We start from the raw sequence: 19,274 nt of genomic DNA, 5'->3' as shown, positions 1-19,274 counted from the left end.
TGGAAGGACTGATGCTGAAGCTGAAGCTCCAATACTTTGGCCACCTGATGTGAAGACCTGACTCACTGGAAAAGACCGTGATGCTGGGAAAGATTGAAGGCAGGAGAAGGGGACGACAGAGGATGAGATGGTTGGATGGCATCACTGACTTGATGGGCATGAGCTTGAACAAGCTCTGGGAGTTGGTGATGGACAGGGAAGCCTGGCGTGCTGCAGTCCATGGGGTTGCAAAGAGTCGGACACAACTGAACGACTCAACTGAACTGAACTGATACACATGTATTGGACCAAAGGCATGTTCCTGGTTTTATAGTGGATCACAGATATCACTGGGGGGAAATGGGGTGAAGGGTGCATGGGATCTCAGCTACTTTGTCACTTTCTGTGAAGTTGTTATTATTTCAAAATTAAAAGTAAAGAGTAAGGGCCTAGGGGCTTCCCTGATGGTTCAGTGGTGAAGAATCTGCTACCGATACAGCAAACAGGGGTTTAATCCCTGGTCTGGGAAGATCCCACACGCTGTGGAACAGCTAAAGCCATGGGCCACAACTACTGAGCCGGTGCTCTAGAGCCTGGGAGCTGAGACTACTGAGCCCACGTGCTGCAACTTCCGAAGCCTACACTCCTAGATCTCATGCTCTGCAACAAGGGAAGCCCGAGGACCACAGCTAGAGAGTAATCCCCATTCGCCACAACTGGAGAAAAGAACACGCAGCAGTGAAGACCCAGCACAGCCAAAAATAAATGACTAAATACAAAAAACTTTGTTTTGAAAAAGAGTAGTGACCTATATGGAAAACAAATCTCAAACACAGCTGACATACATATATATGTATGTATATTACTGATTCACTCTGCTGTATAAACCTGAAACTAACACATATTGTAAAGCAAAAGTATACTCTGATAAAAAATTTTTTTAATTAAGGAAAAACATAAAAGTAAAGAAAAAAATGACGGCAAATAAAAGCTTCGGAAAAAAGTTGTTAGAATGGAAGGTATTAGGGCCCACCAACCCAAATGGAGGATCGTGGAGTGGGAGCGGCGGGGCTGGGATAGAATCTCACTGGGTGCAGACACAGTTTGGTTGCCTGGCAGGTGCCCTGATGAAGCCAACCGTGCTTGCCCCACGGGAGAGTGCCGTCTTGACAAAAGAGTCTGGGTAATATAATGCAAGGAGATCCAACCAGTCCATTCTAAAGGAGATCAGTCCTGGGTGTTCATTGGAAGCTAAAGCTGAAGCTCCAATACTCTGGCCACCTCATGCGAAGAGCTGACTCACTGGAAAAGACTCTGATGCTGGGAGGGATTAGGGGCAGGAGGAGAAGGGGACGACAGAGAATGAGAGGGCTGGATGGCATCACTGACTCGATGGAATATGAGTTTGAGTGAACTCCCGGAGTTGGTGATAGACAGGGAGGCCTGGCGTGCTGTGATTCATGGGGTCGCAAAGAGTTGGACACAACTGAGTGACTGAACTGAACTGAACTGAATATAATACCCTGTCTTCTGCCTCCCACTCTCCCCTGCTTCTCCCGAGCACTGAGGGCACCAGTGCTGTTGGACACTGGGGACGCGGTGATGAATAAGGTGGAGGCCTCCTCCTTGGAGGGCCTGATAACACGGTGGAAGAAGAGGCAACGAGCATTGGAATGCAGATGGTGGCCCAGCTGGCAGACCTGGGGAGGTGTCCTGGGTGGTAGGAGTCTTGAATTGGCTCTAGAACGATGAGCTGGAACCAGTGAGGCAAAGAAGGGATTGCTGGTTAGAAAGGACAGCTGGGGCTGAGTCCTGGAAGTGAGAGTTGGTGGAAAGGGCTGGGCATGCAGGAAAAGAAGGTGAAGAGGCAGGTGGGGGCTAAGCCTCCAGGGTGCTGTGTATTAATCTAAGTTATTTGTAATTTATTCTGTAGTCTCCGGGGAGGCAGTAAAGGACAGGAGAACGGCATGATCTTATGAATAATTCAGGAAACAATCTCCCAGGGCAGTAGAGAGGGCAGCCTGGAGGGCGGAAAGGCCAAGCCAGAGGACAGTGCAAGTGAAAGGTAGGGACCCTGGAGGAGGGCAGGCTATCGGCACCAGGTGGAGGGGTCAAAGGGAGACAGACCTCGGGGGCTGCGTAGATGCAACATAGATACCGTGGTTCCAGAGCCCAGGCCAGGCCCCCTCCAAGAATGCCTGGAACTCGGCTTCCTCAGGTCTGCCAATTGTCCCCGCCTGGACCCTGGGGCAGGGTGGACCCAGCCCTGGGATACCTCATAGCCTCCTCTGAGCTGCTGGGCCAGGAGTCTGCTCTCTGCTTGGGAATGTCTTCGTTTCTGCAGATGACTTGCACGGGGTCAGGTTTTTAGAGTGCATCCGGCAAGATGCTTCCTGCTGGGACTCCCACTCCCCCACCTCTAGGAACTGCAGTGCTTGCAAGGGTGTGTGTTCCCTGGTTAGGGTTTCTCTCCCACCTGTAGCAATTTTGGCAACAGTGCTTTATAACGTCACGGATGATCGTCTCCTGCGGGTACTTTATAGGGTGTTGTTTGTCTCCTTCCAGACTGAAGATTCCTTGTGGGCAGGGACCTGTGGGCAGGATTCTCCTCTGTGTGAACCCCTAGCAGCCAGGGCCTGGTGGCTCACTGTTGGCTGAGCACTGACTGGAGATTTCACTGCTTGGGAGGCTGAACTCCCTCTCAGCGGCCTTTATCGCTGCACTTAGAGGTAGGCTATGCTGGGGTCGTATTAGGCTATAAAAAACAATCCCCCACTTCATGTTTAGAGTGGGGCTCATGTAAACTGTGGTGTGTGTGTATGTGTGTGTGTATACACACAGGATAGTATTTGGAACACTAACCATTGCTACTTTCATAAACAATTTCTGTTACCCATTACCTTCCCTGGTTCAGATGGATGAGTTTTCATTGCCTTAAGGAATGGATCAAATTCTTGGCTTTTGACTTTTACTAAAAAAATTTTTTATTTTGTTGAAGTGTAGTTGGTTTACAAATATTATGTTAATTTCTGTTATATTAATGCCACGAAGCGGTTCAGTTGTACATATAAATAGATTCTTTCCCACGTTCTTTTCCATTGTGGTTTATCACAGGATATTGAATACAGTTCGCTGTGCAATACGGTAGGACCTCGTTGTTTATGATTCTCTCTATAGAATAGCTCCCATCTGCTGATTCCAAACTCCCAGTCCATCCTTCCACCCCTTGACAACCACAAGCTGTTGTCTGTGTCTGTGAGTCAGTTTCTGTGTCGTAGATAAATTCATCTGTGTCACATCTTACCTTCCATACGGTCTGAGTGATGTCACATGGTATCCGTCTCTTCTGTTCTCTGACTTATTTCACTTAGTGTGATAATCTCCAGGTCCACCCATGTTGCTGCAAATGGCGTTATTTCATTCTTTTTTATGGCTGGCAAGTATTCCATTGCATGTCTTCTTTACCCGTTCATCTGTTGATGAATGTTTAGGCTGTTGACTTTTGACTTTTAAAAAGTCTGGGTCTGTTTGTGAGCCAGTAGGCTTGGAATGGTACCAGATGCATTAGACTAGAGCAAGCGTTCCTCCTGTCAGATCAGAAAGCTAATCTGAAAGTGAGATTGTGGAGAATCGGAAGAGAACATGGCTGCATCTAGGTTCTGAAAGAGGCCCCGACCCTGCTGCCAGGACCCATCTGCGTGGATAGCGAGACTGACAGAAATCCACGTTTGGGAGAATCTGAGAGCAGAGTACACCTTGCCCAGAGTCCCTCAGCTGTCATGCATAAGGCAGGAGAAACCTGCCTGTCCTGTCTGGGCAGTGGGCCCCAGGGAAGCTTTGGAAGGTTCTCCATGGCCCCAACGTGGAGGGAGAGGCAAAGCAAAACCTTAGGTCTGCCCCAAGAGGTTGCCAAAGCCAGGTATCCTAAAATCCAGTCACAAGAGAAGGGGGTTGTTTCTCTCACGCCCTGGAACAGACCCATGATGCGGTTGGGTGGGTGACACAAGGACCCCAGACTGGAGAGAAGGAAAGGAACAACGATGCTATGGTGTGTGGAAGTAGCCAGAAAACACATGTGAGGACCAGAGCTTTGTTTATCTGGAGACTTGCCAGGGAACTTGCCAGGGAAAGAAGGGTTGGGAGAGAAGAGTAAAGGATGTTGATTCTTTCCTGCACATCCAGGACTGCGGATTGAAATCTGTCCCTATTACCTTTGACTGCACATCTCTTCTGCCATTTTTTTAATTTAAGAAAGCATTGTTGTGTTTGGGGGGCAGAACCCATTGAATTGGACATTGTCAGATGTTTACTTAGAATGAACAAAAACTATTATTATGTTCTGTGTCCTATTCTGTAAAATATAAAACGCGAGAAACATGATTTCATTGCAAGAGTGACGCTGGCCACCTGCACCCTCTGAATGTGCATCACTGTCTGTCCACCACGCCCCTGCCCCCAGAGGCCCACCAGTGAGAGCTCGGCCGTGTCCCCGCTGCTTCCACCGGCCCCCGGGGGCCAGGAACCAGGCTGCAGTGCTAGAAGCTGGCTTTAGAAGCCATACAGATCAGCAGGAAATAAGTCAATTACGCACACTCAAAGACGTATAACCAACATACTTAATGAAGCAAATGTCAGTAAGAGAAAGAGAGAAGGTGACAAGGGCGGGCACATGCTGAAAGACAAAAAGGTAGAGGACTTTGAATAAATGCTGCCTGCCCATTGATGAGCCATCAGCCCCAGGTAGGTCTCTGCCCTTCGGTGCTAAGCACCTTCCCTGAACTTGGGGATAGGGGGATGGTGCCCAGGGCCAACTGCAGTGGCCACATCCGTTATATATGCTGAGTGACTGATCTGTACTCTGCCGACGGAGGGCATTGGAGGTCAGAGCTCCTTAAATCTAGTCTCAGGAACCTCAGTTGGAGGCCATGGTTCTCAGTCTGGGCATCAGGTCCACTCAAAGGCAACTGCAAGTGCATGCAGGTGTTGTCACTTCTCAGTTTGGTGTCTGAGCAAGAAATGGTTCTTCCCTCCAAAGAACATAACCTCTTCTAGGTCTGGTCAGCACCATGACGAGGAGGAGCACAGTGGATGCTAACTGTGTTGGTGAAGAGTTGGGTCCCAGAGAGCCTCTCATTCACTGTTACAGAAAGACATTTTTGGGGTGGGTGCCCAGGTGGCGCTAGTGGTGTAGAACACGCCTGCCAGCTCAGGAAACAAAAGAGACGCAGGTTCAGTCCCTGGGCTGGGAAAATTATTTGGAGGAGGGCATGGCAACCCACTCCAGCATTCTTGCCTGGAGAATCCCATGGTCAGGGGAGCCAGACTACAGTCCATAGGGTTGCAAAGAATCAGACATGACTGAAGTGACTTGGCATGCATGCAAGGATTCTGGGGAGGAAGGCAAGCACAGGATTCTGGGGAGTTTGGAGGCGGGTCACTAAACCTTGCCTGGGTTCCCTGGAGGAGGTGACATACGAGCTGGTACTGAAGGGGGCAGAGGGGTTGTCAGGTAGCCAGGTGAGGAAACGAGGGCAGTGTTGGGTCTGTGTGTCCGGGCCTCAGGAAGGACGCATTCAGAGCCCCAGCGTGTGTTGGAGCCTGTGTGGGCACACTTGGGGTGAGCTGGGCAGCTGCTCTCCACGCAGGCGTTTGCATCCAGGACTCACGGTGTGAGCCACGCAGCAGTGCCCACAGCTAGCTTTCAGGCATAAACGATGAACCTGAGTAGATGAGGCAGGAGGAAAAGAAAGGAAGCAAAAGAAAATTTGCTGTGAGAAAAGGAGGAGAAATCTGACACAAGGGAAGAAATGGTTCTGGGGAGAGTTCCGGATGCTTCACTTCCTCACGAACGTTCGGTGTTGTCAGTCATTTTAGTTTTAGCCATTTTGGGGAGTGTGTAGTGTTAGCTTATTATGGTTTTAATTTGCATTTCCCTAAGGACTAATGTAGGCTTCCCTGGTGTCTCAAATGGTGAAGAATCCTTTTGCAATGCGGGACACCTGGGTTGGGAAGATCCCCTGGAGGAGGGCAAGGCAACCCACTCTAGCATTCTTGCCTGGAGAATCCCCATGGTCAGAGGAGCCTGGTGGGCTATAATCCATGGGATTGCAAAGAGTCAGACATTACTGAGCAACTAAACATGGCCCACAGCAAGGACTAATGAAGTTTAGCATCTTCTCTTGTGCCCACTGCCATGTTCTTTGGCCAAAGACTTCTTCAAATCATTTGCCCTTTTTTCTATTTTTTCTTCATAAAATGGATTGTTTGCCTTCTTGTCATTGAGTTACAATAATTATTTATATATTCTGGATCCAAATCCTTTGTTAGATATATGTATCATGAGTAGCTTTATCGGAGGATATTATTTCTTCATTTTCATAATGGCATCTTTAGAAGAAAAGGCTTTTTAAATTTTGAAGAAATTCTATTTATCAATTTTTAATGGTAGCATAATATTCAAAACATACCACAATTTTAGAAATTAACTTATTTAATCAACCCACATTTGGACATTTAGGCTGGTTCTAACTTTTCACTATTTTTCTTGTAAGGAATGCTATTACATGTGTAACTCTTCCAAGGGTAGTGCAGGTGCATTTTACGGTGCCAGCTTCTATAAGGTTTTTGTTAACCACTACTAAGGGGTTCCTCGTACACTGTCAATGAAACCCAGTTTCAAGAGACTGTCCGGGCTTCTTAGTGTTCCTTCCCATAGCATGCTAGTTTGTTTATCGATAAATGAATCTTTAGAAATGCTTAAAAACATACATGTGCAATCTTGTCACAACACTTTGTCTAGCAAAACATTTTCCCGCTAAATAATACAAAGACAATTATAAAATATTTCCAGTGAATATTTCCAAAGGCTAGTATCTTACTTCTAAAGGAACTCAGCCATGATTCACTGAAGTATTGCTAGGCCAGGGGCTGTTTGCTTTTCTGCACCTCGTTTACCCATCTGTAAAGCTGGCAGAAGTCAGCCTACTGTGTGTCACTAGCAAAGAGGGCCCCAAAGCAAAGCCCCTGTTCCTGACCCTCAGGATAGGCTGTCATGACAGTAACCACTGGCCGAGGCCACTAAGGCTTGGGCAGGGACAGCTAGGTTACCTCTAATCCTCAGCAACAACCTTGCCTCTTGCTATTTTGGTTTCATTTATTTGTTTACATTTTTAAATTATTTATTTGGCTATGCTGGGTCTTAGTTGCAGCATGCAAGATCTTTAGCTGTGGCCTCTGGGATCTAGTTAATTGAACCCGGGCCCCCTTCATTGGGAGCGTGGAATCTTAGCCTCTAGACCACCAGGGAAATCCCTATTGATTCATTTAGAAGAAGCAGGTTCAAGGTCAGTCACACCACTAATAGTAACAAAGCTGGGTCCTCTGGCCCTGAAGCCTATGCTGTTTGCCATCATCTTATTGGGATCTTTATTACCTTCAGCTGTACCAAAGGCCACAGGCGGTCAACAAAACTTTCAAGACATTGGGGAGGAACACAAGGAAGTCGATTGTCTTAAAATTTTTTTTTTCTCTTGAAGACTTCATTTGCCTGTGGCCAAAGGGAGTGAGGATTTTTGCTGGAAGTTTTGAAGAGATCCTGGGGTTGGTGGGTGGCTTGGTGACTGGCCTGCTTCCCAACCCCTCCTGCAGGCTCTGGTTGGACCGGACGCAGACTGGAGCTGACCATCTGGGTCAGTAGGTTTGGAAGCCAGGACGTGGAGCCTGAGCACAGTTCTCCCTTCAGAAGTTCCCCTGGAAGGCTGCCCTCCCGTCTGTGTAAAAGTCTCCTGCAAGATCCGTCCATTCTCCTGAGCCTGTCCACCATTCGGGAAGGGGCCTTTGCAGAGAAGGGAGGCATGAGAGGGTATCGGCACTGAGGCCCAGCATGTGAATGGCACGTCCTTAGCCCTTGCCACCTGTACTCTGAACGCCCACCCTGTAACTTGGGCTTCCCTTGTGGCTTAGCTGGTAAAGAATCCACCTGCAATGTGGGAGACCTGGGTTCGCTCCCTGGGTTGGGAAGATCCCCTGGAGAAGGCAAAGGCTACCCACTCCAGTACTCTGGACTGGAGAATTCATTGGATTGTATAGCCCACGGGGTCGCAAAGAGTTGGACATGACTGAGCGACTTTCACTTTTACCCTGTAACTAGGAACTTGGATGTCCCAATTTGCCCAGGACAGTCCTGGTTGAGGCCTAATGTCATTTAGGCCAATGTCATTATTTTTTCCCCACTTTCACTCAAAACTATACAATTTTGGACATTTCATCTTAATTCATATGAGCCAGGTAGAGGTGCTCAAGGGAAACTCTACGTCGAGGATACTTACAGCATTAGGGACTCACCAGGTTGTCTCTCAGAAGGATATTGTTTTGATAACAATATATCAGTCATGACAGTTCCAGGTGACTTCACATTGGCTTTAGCAAGAAAAGAGTGCATTGGTTTGTTTAGTTGGACAGTGGGAGGTGGGGAGTGGTAGGATTGAAGCCGTGTACTCCAACAATATTGGGATATCTATCTCTGTCTCTGCTTCTCTGTCTCCATCTCTCCAACTCTCGACTTTATTTTCTAGGCTAGCTCTTTCACATGGTGAGCAAGCTGGCTTCTGGAAGCTCCACACTCATACCTCAAGTCTTCTTAGCAAAACCAGCAGAAAGAGGAACTTCTGTGTCTTACAGGGATATACCCCATGAGGGCAGGGAAGACTCTTATTGGCTCTGCTGGGCTCATGTACTCATATCTGAGCCAATCGTGTGGCCTGGGTGAATGGCCCACCTGGAGTATGTATTCATCCTGGTACAAGGGACAAGACAGCATCAAGCCACACCAAACAAGGAAGGACGTCCTAAAGGAAGAAGGACAATTAGCCAAGCAGAGTAAATTTATAGCATCTGCCAGTCACTACATAGAATCACCATTTACAGAGTCACTTCTCACACTCCAGGGGCTTTATATCTATTGTTCTCTATTTCTACAATAATCTAAAGAGTGTAATATGCCCCCATAATGCAGATGGCGCTGGAACAGTGTATATGACATACCCAAGTGGTGAATTGAGAAGGTGACCTCTGACTCCAGTTCTGACTAGCCTTCCCACTACATCATGGTGACATTTTATACGTGAGAAGGAGTGAGGATAATTTGAGTCAGGGGGCCCTTCTTGGACACCATGTCACATATGTGCTGCCCAGAAATAATGCTTCTGGAAATATGTATCCCCTCTGGTTCTGGGGTACTCTTCTGCATGCTCCCTGTCTCTCTAAAAGATGAAGCTTGCTGTTCCAGGAAGAAGTAAGAAGATGTTTTGTTCCAAGTTCTGAAGAAGGCCAGGTGCCAGGTGACCCCAGCACAGGACCCAGCAACCATGTGCCTTCAGGCAAAGCTGTCTTCTCCAGGTCTCCAGCTGAAAGAGAACAGCGAATAGTCCTACTGCTGCTGGACACAGGATTACTGTGACAGTCAAATGAGTATGAACAAGTCTTGCTTCGTAAGACAGAACGATGCTGGTGATGACAACAGTCACAGTGCCAGCTCAGAGCCTCTTACTCGATGTTGGAAGGATGGAAGGAAAATATCTCGTGGTGCTCTTTTTCTCCAAGGGACAGGAGGACTGACCTTCGCCCCAGTCTGAGTCCTTCATGGTTTAAAAAATAATTTCTCCAGGTATCACCATTCAGACATGCAGACCAGCAGGCATGGAACACACTCCACAACCAGGGAACACTTTCCTCAACTCAATTTGTGTTTTTAATAGCATTTCTTCATGATTGTGAAAGTCGCTCAGTCGTGTCCTATTCTTTGCAACCCTTGAATTCTCCAGTCCAGAACACTGGAATGGCTAACCTTTCCCTTCTCCAGGGGATCTTCCCAACCCAAGGATCGAACTCAGGTCTATCACATTGCAGGCAGATTCTTTACTGTCTGAGCCACTAGGAAAGCCCAGAAATACTGGAGTGGGTAGCCTATCCCCTCTCCAGCGGATTTTCCTGACCCAGGAATCGAACCAGGGTCTCCTGCATTGCAGGCAGGTAACTCATTTACCAACTGAGTTATGAGCTATCCCTGATGATTTTGATGATTACAAAAATAGTACATGAACAAAATTTGCAAAATAAAAAAGGAAGAAGAGAAAAAAAAAACCCACCCTTTTACCACTCCACCCAGAGATACCAACCACATTTGAATATCCATTGGCACTATACCATTGTACTAGTCAATATCCTGCATTATATTATTAACAACACATTATAGCATTTCCCCATCACAAAAATGTAAGTGTTATTGTTTTGGTAAACATTTCATGTTTGGCTATTCTATAACTTCATCACATCTGGTTAAAGGACTTTGTGCAGAGGGCTGGGGTTGGGTTGTGGAGAGCTGGTGGGGTGCAGGGACTGGGAGACCTGGATGCTGAAAGAACAGAGGAAAGGTAGATCAATAACACGTGGGACACTTGTCTGTCTGTCCATTTGTTCCTGCCTCCGTATTTGAGGCCTTTGCTGGGCAGCAGGCTTCCATCCCTGTTCTCCTGTCAGTGTTTCCAGCGGTCAACGTCATTTCCTCAAGGAGCCTCCCAACCCTCCCAGACCCCATCCGGCCCCCCACATAGTGAATTCCTGAGGGAGGGGATTCACTGCACGCACCACTGGCAGAGCTAAGCCCAAGACTGGTACTCAGGAGGTAGGGGCTTCCCAGGTGGCGTTACTGGTAAAGAACCTGCCTGCCAATGCAGGAGATAGAAGAGACGCTGGTTCGATCCCTGGGTCGGGAAGATCCCCTGGAGGAGGGCATGGCAATCCACTCCAGTATGCTTGCCTGGAGAACACTATGGACAGAGGAGCCTGGTGGGTTATAGCTCATAGGGTCACAAAGAGTCAGATACGACTGAAGCAACTTAGCGCTCATGCGAGTCAAGAGACTGAAGGAGTGGGGGAATATGTGTATTAGTATAGTGGTAACAAGAACAATAATGATAGCCAATGTACTGTCAATTTTGTACTATTATAATGGGATGAACATCTGTGTGATTAAACTTTGCTAAAATTTTGAGATGTTTCTTATACTTGGGATTCTAGGTTTGAAGAGTATTTGATAATTCTTAATACATATTGCAAGATTGCTTTCCAGAAATCCTGTGTCTGTTATATTCTCAGAAGCAGTATGTGTCTGTCTCTCTGGTTTTAAATAACATAATTTAAAAAATGACTTGCTGATTTGATGAAAGTGAGGGCACGAATGGTATCTCATTGATTTAAGAAGCAATTTTGTTTTTCTGGTAAGACTGAACTCTTAATACCTATGTATTGATCATTTGAATCTCCAATTTTGTGAACTGTCCATTTTTACCATTTGCCCATTTATTTGTGAAAATCTTAGTGTTTTCCTTATGAATTGTGAGAGTTTTATTTTCAAAAATATTCCCCTAACTTCTTACACTTTAATTTTTTATGTCAACTTTCTTTTCAAAATGTAAATAATCTTTTTTCCTGACAGTAAAAACAATGGACTGGCCTGCTAAAAAAATCAGACACTATAGAAAACCATAAAGAAAGTAAAAATCCCCTACATGGCTAGCCTTTGGCCTTATAATAACATCTTGGGAGCATTTCTTTCCAAATTTCGTCCTATGTGTCAATGGCACTTTTTGAGGTTTAAAATAATTGAATTTTTACATACCCCCAAACAAGAATTTTTTTATTTCAAAACTTCCTCCAATGGTTTTGTGCTTAAAAAAGTCTTTCCAAACTAGAGATCAGATCAAAGAATTGTCTTCTTTAAAGATAAAAGTCACTTGTGTTTATGAAGGCAACACAGCATATTATAGAATATTTAGAAAGTTAAGGGGAAAAAGGCTTCCCAGGTGACGCTAATGGTAAAGAACCTGCCTGCGAATGCAGGATACAAAAGAGACATGTTCGATCCCTGGGTTGGGAAGATCCCCTGGAGAAGGGAAAGGCAACCCATTCCAGTAATTTTGCCTGGAAAACCCCATGGACAAAGGAGCCTGGTGGGCTACAGTCAATGGGGCTGCAGAGAGTCGGACATGACTGAAGTGACTTAGCACACAAGGGGAAAAAATCAGCCATAATGCCTTGACCTAAAAACATCTATTTCCTTGGGCATGGTTTGTTCGTCTTTGATCATGAGCATTTATATTTATTTTTACGTGGTTGTGAAGGCAGTACCTGCGCAATTTCCTATCTTCTCCTTTTCACTCATAATTATACCTAAGCATTATTTCATGTTGCTGCACCGTCTCCATAATTGTTTAAAATGATTCCCTTAATGGTCTCTCTGGTTGCTGTGCTGTCTAGCTGACCCTATCCTTATTGATTACCATTCAAGTTGCTTCCAATTTTTCTGTCAAGTGACCCAAGTCCAGCGAAGCAGAATCTCCCACTTTCCCTGGGGGCTGACTGTAATCTGATTTGACTTTTGCACATTTTCTCCTTTCGTCAGAGGAGGGCTGGAAGAAATCGCTCTTTAGAGAATGGTTAGAAAAGTGCCATGCATAAAATTGGGAGGAGAACAACTCTGAGGTGAAAGCTGATGAGCATTTAGGAGAAAGCTGCCCGAGAAGCTGCACTGCTTTGGTTTTGCTTTTGTAATTCAGGAATCAGGCATGAATTTATAATAATAATTTTGACAGAATCCTTTCTGCTCCTGTGTGCTTGGTGCTTTTCCTCGAAAGCAGGTCCATGTGCTAGCTGAGAGCTTTAGTGCGGGAGGGTCTAGGTCCGAATCTCCGCTTGTCTCTGTGACCTTCAGCAGCTGCAGTTCCTCAGCCTGTCTTCTGCAAAATAGGAGTAAGAATAGGCTGGGACGACTGAGGTGCTGAGCAGTCTTGCAGGAAAAAGTGGAGGAGAAGCCAGGCTCTAGAGAGGAACATGTTTGCAGGGAGCCCAGGAGGAACCTTCTATTGCTGGGTCTCAGTTTCTCTGTGTATGGTGGGCCTGGTGGATGGTTGGCAAGAGCCTTTGCTGCTCTTCCTGGAAGCTTGCCAGGGCCCTCTACCCTGGCTCCTGTGGGGTGCTGGACATGTCCAGGCCTCCTCAGCAAGGTTTCCAGGACTCTCTCTCAGTTCAGCCTGCATCCCTGGGACAGGCACTGGCCTCCCGGGCAACACAATGCTGTGGTATCGTTCCAAGCCCCTGACATGATTTTGAGGAGCCTTGGGGGTGGGATCAGTAAACCCAATGCATATTTATTAATTTCAAAAAAGGGTCATTGGTCTGTTGGCAAAGTTGTCATTGGTAGGTTAACCTTCTTTCATTTGAATAATGACCATTCATTTTTCTTCTAGCACGGAACAGGAGACCGACCATCCAGGATAGAGCGTTTGGAAAGCCTGGGGTGTGGAGTCAGAGGTCTGGTTCCAGGCCTCTGCGTCTCACTTGTAAAAGATGAAAAATAATAGCACCTACTTCATAGGGCTGTTGCCAAGGGGGCACTTAACAGAGTGCCAGGCACCCCTCAGCGCTCAGTACCGTTAGGCTGTTGTTATCATAATAATTATCCGCAGATTAGAAGATCCAGCGTCTGGTTAGCAAGGGACTAGGCAAGAGGAACAGTTCCCCGGTGGCGTCCCGAGAACCCCGGTGGAGAAGGGTGAACCTAGAGGCCAAGAAGGGGACCCTAGGTGAGCGCGCTCCAGCGCAGGCTCCCGGATTCCCCGGGGCGCTCAGCAATCGCCACCCACTTCATCCTCGGTGTGTGAAAGGGCCCTTCTCCTCCATCTGGCCTCTTCCTGGGCTGCGGGAGGTATCTACTGGGTTGAAAGAAGGGCTCGCGGCGGCGGCGGACCCGGGGCGGTCCTACTAGTTCCCGCCCCGGGGCGGTGGCAGCCGAGCGTCCCGGGAGTCCGGCCAGCACTGCAGCCGCGGCGGCGGTGGGCGCCGCGCCCTCCCCGCCCGCGGCCCGGCTCTGGCCTCCGGGGTGGCCCTTTAAAAGGCAGGGTCTCGCCTGGAGGGGCGGGCGGGGGGCGCTGAGCGGCCCCTCCTCCCCGCCTCCGCCCCCGCCCTCCGCCCGGCCTCCCGCGGGCCCCGCGTCGCTCGCTCGCCGGGCGCTCGCTCCGCCCCCGCCAGTCCGCTCGGCTGTCCAGTGCGCGGCGCGGAGCGGCAGCCCGGGGCCGCGGCCGGGGGCTGGGAGATCCGCGCCCGCCACCGGGCAAGCCTGAGCCGCCATGGCTGAGATGGGCAGCAAGGGGGTGACGGCGGGGAAGATCGCCAGCAACGTGCAGAAGAAGCTCACTCGGGCGCAGGAGAAGGTGACCGAGCCCGAGCCCCGGCCCCCGCGCCGTCTGGACACCTGTCCCCTGCCCCCGCGCCGGGGCTGGTCCCCGTCCGCGGCCGGGCGCTGTCACCTCCAGGCGAGGGTTGCCGAGGGCCTTCGGGGGTCCGCAGGCTGCGCCGCGCGGCGCTCGGGTGTCCCCGCGCCCGCGTCCTCCGCCTCTTCCCCCTCCCGGGGCGGGCAGGAGCGGGCGCCGCTGTCTCCCCCCGGTTCCCCCGCAGCTCCAGCCGCCTTGCACCTTCGCTGCTCGTCTGCAGCCGAGAGGCGGCCCCGGCTCTCGGGGCGCGAGGTCCAGGCTAACCCCTCCCGGAGGCCGAGGCCGGGAGGCCGGGAGGTGAGCTGGCGCTCCAGCCCTCGCCGCGGGCGGGGCCGGCGCTGGCCCGGAGGCGTCTGCCCCTCGTCCCCAGGGTGGCTCAGATCCGGGATCCCCGAGACTGTCCCCTGCTCGCGAGTGCCGGCGCGTCGGCTCCAGGCCTCTGAGCGTTTCCTGCGCCCGCCGTGCCCTCCTCTCCACCCGCCTCGCCACCTTCTGTCCCCGCGGGCAGAGGGAGCGCTCAGGTTTCCTTTCACCAGTGGCGCGCGGCCTGGAAGCTCCGGCCCGGCTCCCGCGGGAGGGGAGGGCGGCGGGCCCCTCGGGGAGTGCCCTCGCCCGAGAAGGGGCTTCGCCTTTCCGGCGGCCGAGGCGAGGGTGGCGGCCCTGGCTTGGGGAGCCCGCGGCCGGGTGGGGAGCCAGCCGCAGCGGAGAAGGCGCGGCAGGCCGCCGCAGGAAACGCGACCCCTCGGCCGGGAGAGCCCCTGGCCGTAGGCTGGGGGATGCAGCCGGGGCTTCCCGTGGCAGCCTGGCTGTGCAGGAAATGCAGGGTTTGGGGGCGGGGGTCCGCGCGCGCCAGCTGTCCATCCCCAGCCACCTCTGGTTTATTGAATTGGATCGCGCCAGTTGCTGACGCCACTTCCCCTGCCGACTCCGACTCTGAAATCTGAGATCGCAGAATCCGTGATCCTACCGGGGTGGCCCCCCGCAGTGCCCCCCCCCGACCGGGTCTGTCCCCTCTCCCGCCCGACGCACGGCCGGGTGGGAACCCGGAGACCGGCCGGCCTCCCCCCGCCTGGCTGTGGCTGTTTATAAACAATGACTTTCGCAGCTGAGACCTGCGGGCTCCCTAAGGATGCAGCCACGTGATCGTCGTGGGTGGGGGGCGGCGGCGGCCGCTGGAGCTTCCCCCGCGCTTCCCTCAGAGTCTGCCGCTCATCCCCGTGGTCCCTGGCTAAGGAGGTGGTGGGTCGTGTAGAGGGAAGGGCCCTCAACCAGACTCCAGATCTGGCCTGCCCCAGCTGTCCTCCTCCCCTCCCCAGGGCGGGCGGAGGGATTAGAGCCCCACAGAAAGCTGGCTGGAGGCTGGGACGGCTTCAGTTGCCCAGATTGGGGGTGGGGGGCAGATGCTGCTGCTCTGGCTCCCTCCTTCCCACCCCCCTCCCGCCATGACTGGCTAATCCGTTTAGGTGCCTGGGTCTAAGCCTGCTTCCTGCACCTGAGAGGCTGAGGAAGATGAATGGGAAGCTGAGGGAGGCTGAGACAGTTTCCTTGCCCCCATTCCAGTGATGTGCTAGCCCTACCCTTGCTCTTGCTGCGTCGCCTTTGCCCTACTTGCCTTGTTTCTGCAGCAGCATCTTTCAGGGATTTCAGCGAGGGCAGGCCTGGGCCGTATCCCCTCCGGGTATGTGGAGACATGTTTCCCCTGAGCTGCCCCCGTCGCTCTTTAGCCTCTGTTCTGTGGCCTTGGGCCGTTGGCTGACAGCTGCTCGGCTGCAGATACTGGCCTTGGCCAAGGGCTGGCCCTGCCCTAGCCTGGGCCTCGTGGGACTGGACTTGCTTAGCGCTGTGGCTGTTCTCTGCCGTGTGGGCTCTGGCTGGGAGACCCTCCCCTCCAGAAGCCAGAGCGGCAGCACAGGCATCCTGGCTGAGTCTGGAAAAGTAGCCTCCCCTGTTGGTCCAGGAAGCCGGGTGCCTCAATCCACACCAGTCTCTCCCCTCTGCCCTTCAGAGGCTCAGTCTGTGTCGAAGCCTGGCTGCTGCTGGCCTGGCTGCCCCCTCAGCATCTTCTGGTGGCCTTCAGGGCCACACCTAACTCGCACTGTCAGAGGTCTCATGGGCATCCCGCCCCCCACCTTGCCTTGGTCAAATCTATGAGTGATGGGGCAATTCCAGTTGTCCCGTTGCCATGGCAGGGTATTTCCTGACCAGGGACAAGCAGGAGCTTGGCTGGAGGGCCCAGGCAACATCCGTGTAGGAAGAAGGGCCCCATCTCTCCTTTTCCTCGCCCTCGATTTCCCCCATCTCCGCTCAGCCAGTCCGCCAGGATCCAGAGCGGGACTGAGCGGGGAGGAAAGCTTGCTCGCCGGCGCCTTTCGAACCAGCTATCCTATCCCCCAGTTCAGTGAGTCCCTCAGGGGGCTTGCCACTGCTCCTCCACCTGCCAGCCTCCACCACTGGTCTGGGTGCTCCCTGGGGGTTGGGCAGATCCGTGTGTGCACCCCACATTCACCTGGCCCCAGCCAGTGCTGAGCGATGGTTAGGAACAAACAGGGGTGTTTGGGGGCTTGGTGTGGAGCCCTGATGGGAGCTCTGGGTGGGTGATTTGACCAGAGTGCTCCTCAGCCTTCCCTCATTCAGCAGATCCCATCAGCACTTGTGTGGAGAGCCTAGGCCTGGCTGGGCCTGGGTGCCGAGGGGAGCAGGGTGCACGTGGCTCTGGCCAGCAGGGAGGTAATTGTTGTTGTAAGGGCCTGTGGCCTCTGGCCCTGGTGTGACGAGAGCACAAGACCATACTGGAGGGCTCCCTGGGGTCTGCCAACCCAGCATGGCACTGTCACAGCTCACTTCCCAGCCCCCAGCCGCCCGCAGGGTGCTCAATACCCTGAGGTCATCTTCCCATCGCGCGTTTGGCTTGTGGGACCCTCTATAAATGACTCTCTCCATTTTTGGGCCTCAGTAGGTGGCTGGGCAGAGTCAAGCTGGGGTGGAGCCTGGATCAGATGACAGAGAGGATTAGGGATTGGCGGGCTGGGTCCTTGGTGGCGGGGGATGGGACAGTTGGGGAGAAGGGACAGCTGGGGTGGGGGTAGAATCTGGCCCTCTTGCCCCTGAGTTCCACTGCTCAGAAGTCCTCATGGGGCATGTGCGAGGGAGGCCAGCCTATGCTGGAGGAGCCAGACCCGTGAAGGGCGCAGGAAAGGAGACTCTGCACCCCACCACCCCTCACTGCCAGCCCTGAGCTGCTGGGAGTGGGGAGACCCGGCTTGGAGGCGCAGGGCCCAGGGCTGTCCGTGGCAGGTCACAGCTGATGCTCCCTAGAGGGAAGGTGCAGGGGCAGTTATTTATAGGAACCCGACACATGGCCATGATGGTGCCACTCTCATCTGGATGGTCAAGGTCTCCCACGCTGTAGCCAGGGACCTCCTCAGTAGGAGCCAGGCCTTTGCAACCAGTTCTTTTGCTCAGAGTGGCCTTGAGAGGAGCCAGGCCACACTGAAGGGCGGGGGGCAGGGAGCCCGCCCAGGTCTGAGGCCCCAGGCTGCAGTGGTGGCTCTCTCCCACTCGGATCCCTCTCTGCGCTCCCCGTCGGGGTGCCTCTCTGTCACCCTGAGTGTCCTCTCTCGTGTCTGCCCCACGTCGGCTTTGCCTCCATCTCTCTGCCTCGCTGCTCTTGTCTCTTTCCTCTGATCCAGCACATGCTTTTCTGCCCCTCTCCCGGCTCGGATCAGCGTCTCTCTGAACCCGAGTTATTTATGGCGTTGGTTCATCTTGCCAGTGCTGGAGGGAAGGCTCTCCAGCCAGGCGTCATCTCTGGGTGGGGTGTTTCTGGGGGCTCAGTGGACATTTGGCTGAGGTCCGTGGGTGTGGGGAAGTTGCAAGCGTGGCCTCCAGATTTCCTGGGCCCCAACAGGCCCAGTTGGGCTGAGCCCAGGCGTGAGTTGAGGCCCTCCTCTGTCGAGGCTGTTGGTTCATGCAGGGCCCAAAGCAGGCAGAGGCTGTTTTGCCCAGGCCGGCTCATGGGGCTGCCTGGGGCCTGGGGGAGGTGTTGGGGTGGGGGTGGGGGACGGCTGTGGGCCGGGGAGTGTGAGTGGAGTGGGAGAGTGAGCTGCTGGCCACTAATGGAAGTTGTGGGGTGTGTCAGGAAGTGGCTGGGGGTAGATTTGGACTGGGTTTGCTTGACTCTTGAACACCGGTGGGATCTGTGAATCCCATGGCTTCTCAGAGAGGCTGCGGCCTCAACTCTACGCCGCTTTCTTCTCAGATGGCCCCGCTGGGTCCCCTTCTCACCTGCCCTCTCTGGCATCGCCCAGGCTCTTGGCCCTCCGCTCAGCTCGCCCCACACAAATTGTGCTTCTGTTCCTCCTGCCTGCCTTAGCCTGGCCTTGCCTGTACTTTTCCCTGAGGTTCTAGAACCCCTGTGTCCTTCCCTGCTGGGTCTTGAGACAGAGCCCAGGCATGGGCTGGGTAGGCAGGCAGCAGTGGCACAGGCCTCCTGGCTCCTCCAACCAGCCAGGACCGTGGGCAAGTTTCAGGACCCTCCTGAGGGCAGTTTCTTCGGTGTGAGATGGGGATAACAATGGTCACCTTCCCACGCCTGTTGTGGAGAGGAGGGCCTTGGACAACAGTCAGTCAGAGACCAAGTCTCGGTGGGCAGAGCCGCACCGTAGCCCAGAGGCCTGCCTTCCCCCAGCCCTCCTCCCGGCCCTTCTTGCAGTGTCCATTACAGGCCCCTGCAGACAGCTAATCCCTGCTGAGCCCTGGATGGATCAGCCCAGGGTGGTGTGTGTGCGTGTGGGTGCCCGTGTCTGTGTGTGTGTGTGTGTGCAGACGGACAGCATGTGATGGGGAAGGGAATCGCACAGTTTTCTGGGTCGGGGTGGAAGTGGGAATCTGGACTCATGTACATGTAAATGCTGTGGCCCTGGGTAAGTGTCCCCACCGCCCCCACGCTTCCCTCTGACCATCAGTAAA

The 19,274-nt window shown here is 52.4% G+C and overlaps 1 protein-coding gene across 11 annotated transcripts in view; it reads left to right on the top strand.

The window, feature by feature from the left end:
• Positions 1-13,857: 13,857 nt before the first annotated feature.
• BIN1 (bridging integrator 1) overlaps positions 13,858-19,274 on the top strand; it is a 56,097-nt gene continuing 50,680 nt past the window's right edge. For 2 of the 11 annotated variants that reach the window (XM_055397123.2, XM_055397122.2), the window contains exon 1: positions 13,878-14,246. In XM_055397123.2, the coding sequence (XP_055253098.2) occupies positions 14,163-14,246 (84 nt within the window). In that variant the 5' untranslated portion in view covers positions 13,878-14,162. Of the gene's footprint in view, positions 14,247-19,274 lie in introns of all 11 variants that reach the window. The other 9 variants (XM_088830951.1, XM_088830958.1, XM_055397121.2 and 6 more) reach the window with 9 other exon arrangements.

This window comes from Moschus berezovskii, chromosome 2 (assembly GCF_049115385.1).
Source record: "Moschus berezovskii isolate FMDL1 chromosome 2, NW_MosBer_1.0, whole genome shotgun sequence".
NCBI classification, from domain to species: domain Eukaryota; kingdom Metazoa; phylum Chordata; class Mammalia; order Artiodactyla; family Moschidae; genus Moschus; species Moschus berezovskii.
This window is presented reverse-complemented; position numbering and strand designations above follow the sequence as displayed.